General features: G+C 38.2%; 1 protein-coding gene across 1 annotated transcript in view; it reads left to right on the forward strand.

Moving 5' to 3' along the window:
• The first annotated feature begins 1,222 nt into the window (after positions 1–1,222).
• Positions 1,223–3,206, forward strand: part of GAN (gigaxonin) — a 28,477-nt gene continuing 26,493 nt past the window's right edge. The window contains exons 1-2 of the mRNA XM_006754475.2: positions 1,223–1,335; positions 2,104–2,218. Of these exons, the coding sequence (XP_006754538.1) occupies positions 1,223–1,335; positions 2,104–2,218 (228 nt within the window). The remainder of the gene's footprint in view (positions 1,336–2,103; positions 2,219–3,206) is intronic.

Raw genomic sequence — 3,206 nt, forward strand, 5'->3', positions numbered from 1 at the left:
CAGGGCCTCTCTCCGTCCCTGGCCTGTGCACAGCCTCATCTGTCTGCCCCAGAGTAAGGTTACATTTTCTACGAGTGGTGTGACATGAAGAAGTTTCAGAAGTGCTGCTCCATAATGTATTGGAAGCCCAGAGCCTGTAAATTAGGCTTATTGACTGTGGGTTTCGCTGTTGCATGATCAAGCTAGGTTGTTTTCTAGTTGCAGATCTATGTCCATATCTTTAAGTCTTTCCTTTTGAGCTGATCAGATCCTCCAAAAGAGTCTTCCAGTTTCTTGCATGGAGGCCATAGGTCTGGCTTTCAGCATTTTAGGAGCAGAGATGAGAGAAAAGACTGATAGTCTCAGCATTCAGTATGTAAACACTCAACTCAGTTACACCTACCTCAAATGAGCCTAATATCACCCTGCCCAGAGACCCACCCTCAGTTTTATATTTCAGTATATAAACCACTTACCTTCCATTGGAACTGGGAAAGCCTTACTGAACTGTGCAGGAGAGTTGTGTGTATATGTGGAAGAAGGATCTGGGAATTCAACTATTTCTTAAGACTTTGTCAATCCATTCTTCTATTTTTAGCTCATCTTTTACTCTTCTACTAGTATTCACAGCTTCTTCATACTACCAATTCCGATCCTTTGGGGGATCTTAAGTGCAATTTAGACAGTGTCTCAGCTTTCCTCTGCTAAATTAGGAGTTTCTTTTAGACTTTGGCTAAGGTACCAGTTCTTAAGACACAAAAAAGCATTGACCATGAAAAATTATCGTTCATCACATTAAGTGTCAAGTCTGCCAAAAGATTAATATCAAGAATATAATAAAGGACTTCTCCACCTCAATATGAGGAAGACAATGTACTCAGTAAAAAACTGAAGAAGAAATTGGAACTGAACATGTGTTCCACAGAAGAGGAAATACATGTGACCACAAACATAAGAAGAGATGTTCAGCACCTGGATTGTGAGGGAAATGCAGATCACAATGCAATGAGAGATTATATTTCACTCACCAGATTGGCAGAATTTAGGAAGTATGACAGATTCAAGTGTCGTAGAATTTGTGGGTCCACAGGTTCTCTTGCACATACGTGATGAGGCTATAAACTGCTCTAACTACTTTGGAGAATCATTTACTATCATCTTATACTTTGGAGAATAATTAGCATAATTCTACTCCCAGAGGTACCACCAAGGGAAATTTGTTTTGCCTAATACAAAAGAAGACATGTACGAAAATAGTCCTAGCAATACTGTTCACAATACTGAAAACCTGGAAATGGCCCAGATGCCCATCAACAGGAATGTGGAGTATTATACAGTAGAAAGAACAGAGAACCAGTGTGATATGCAGCAATGTAAATGACTCTTAGCAATGTAATATTAAGTGAAAAAAAAAAGCCCCAAAAGATTATAGACAACATGAAACTCTTTCATAAAATTAACAACTTAAAATTATATATAGATACATTTATTTACATATTATATATTTCATGGATGTTTATATTATATTTCATGGATACAATAATAAGTATGTATATATTATATATTTAATGAATACAGTAATATTGTGTCACATATATTTCATGGATACAAAAAGAACACGAGAAAATTGAACATAGGATTTAGGGTAATAGTTACTTCAGATGGCGGAAGTAGAAGAATGGAGTGGTAAAGAGGAACATTGGTTAGAAGCAGGTTGTTGTCAGCATCATAGCTTTTGGTTTGGTTGGTAGGTTTGTGGGGTCCTAGTTACTTTATTAAAAAATAACTGGATAATTAAATACATGAAAAAATAGCTGAAAGACCTGAGGTTCCCAAGGTGAAGTAGTAGAGATCCTTGTTCAAGGGATCTTATCTGGTTGTCTTGTTTGTTTGTTTGTTTTTTGTGTGTGTTTTTAAGAAGTAGCATTTTGAGTCCTGGAACAAATGTTTAGGAGTTGAAAGTTATAAAATATATATATATATTAATCTAAAGTTAACAAACTGAATTTTCTAGGTGGGGTTCATATACTGGTAATTATCATAACTTTATAGAGTATTTAGTGCATAATTATTTATGCCTATTTGTTCTTTCATAGAAATTTTACATTTTTTTTCCTTTCTTAGGACAAAGTTAAACTATAATCCTCCAAAAGATGATGGATCAACCTATAAGATTGAACTTGAAGGGATATCGGTAATGGTTATGAGAGAGATCCTGGATTACATCTTCAGTGGGCAGGTATGATGAGACACAAAGGAAGGAAGACTAAGTAGAGGCTTCTCAAGCTCAGGGTGAGGGTCTCCTTTCATCCATTCTGTGACCACGTAACCTTCATCTTCATCTTCTGTCGCCATGTGCTTGCCTGGTCTCTGCTCCTGTTAATGGCGCCCATTGTGTTCTTCCGGGGCTCTGCTCTTTACAGAAAGGCAGACTGAGCAAGATCTTCCCCAGTCCCCGTTTTTTATTGTACATCCTGAGCTCCACCTTCTAGCATGAGATGTGAAGACCGTGGGATGCTCCCTTCACTGCTGACTTTTTGTTTTTAAATCTTAATTCCAATTTTGCTTTTTTCCCATTCTCTTGAGGAACTCATTCTGTCTCCATAGCATGGAAATGGGAACTTCCTTGGGCAGGGGGATATTTAGAAATCAAGAGTTCTAGACTCACAAATGACAGGCACCTGCATTGTATTCATGATTGGTCCTGTTGCCTGAGCAGGACCAATATCCCTGCACCACCCCTATTCTTCCTTTCTGATTTTCCTTTATTCCCACTTACGTTTCTGGGGTTTAATGAAACCTGGGGAGGAAAGTGATATGTGATTAGACTTCTTTTCTCTGCCCTCTTCTAACCCCTGCCTGCTATTATGTGATTGAAAGTATAGCATGAGGACTCCTAAGAAAAATCTTAGGTGTGAATTAGGGCTCTTTTTTTTTTTTTAACAGGAAGAAGTTAGTGAGAATGCATTGTATCTTTATTCCTTGAGAGTTTGTTTCTGACTGTCCTTATTCCTTCTTCATCTTACGTTACTTTTCCTTTTTGTAAAGGCTGTGTCTCCTACATGTTTCTAAATATTCTGAGTGTACTGTTCACTTTCTCTAAATATATTCATTCTGTCTAGTCCAGGGGTTGGCAAACTGCGGCTTGCGAGCCACATGCGACTCTTTGGCCCCCTGAGTGTGGCCACGAAGTTTCAATCGTGTGCGCCGCAAGTGGTATTTTGTGG

The sequence above is a fragment of the Myotis davidii genome, unplaced genomic scaffold, assembly GCF_000327345.1.
Source record: "Myotis davidii unplaced genomic scaffold, ASM32734v1 scaffold391, whole genome shotgun sequence".
NCBI lineage: Eukaryota > Metazoa > Chordata > Mammalia > Chiroptera > Vespertilionidae > Myotis > Myotis davidii.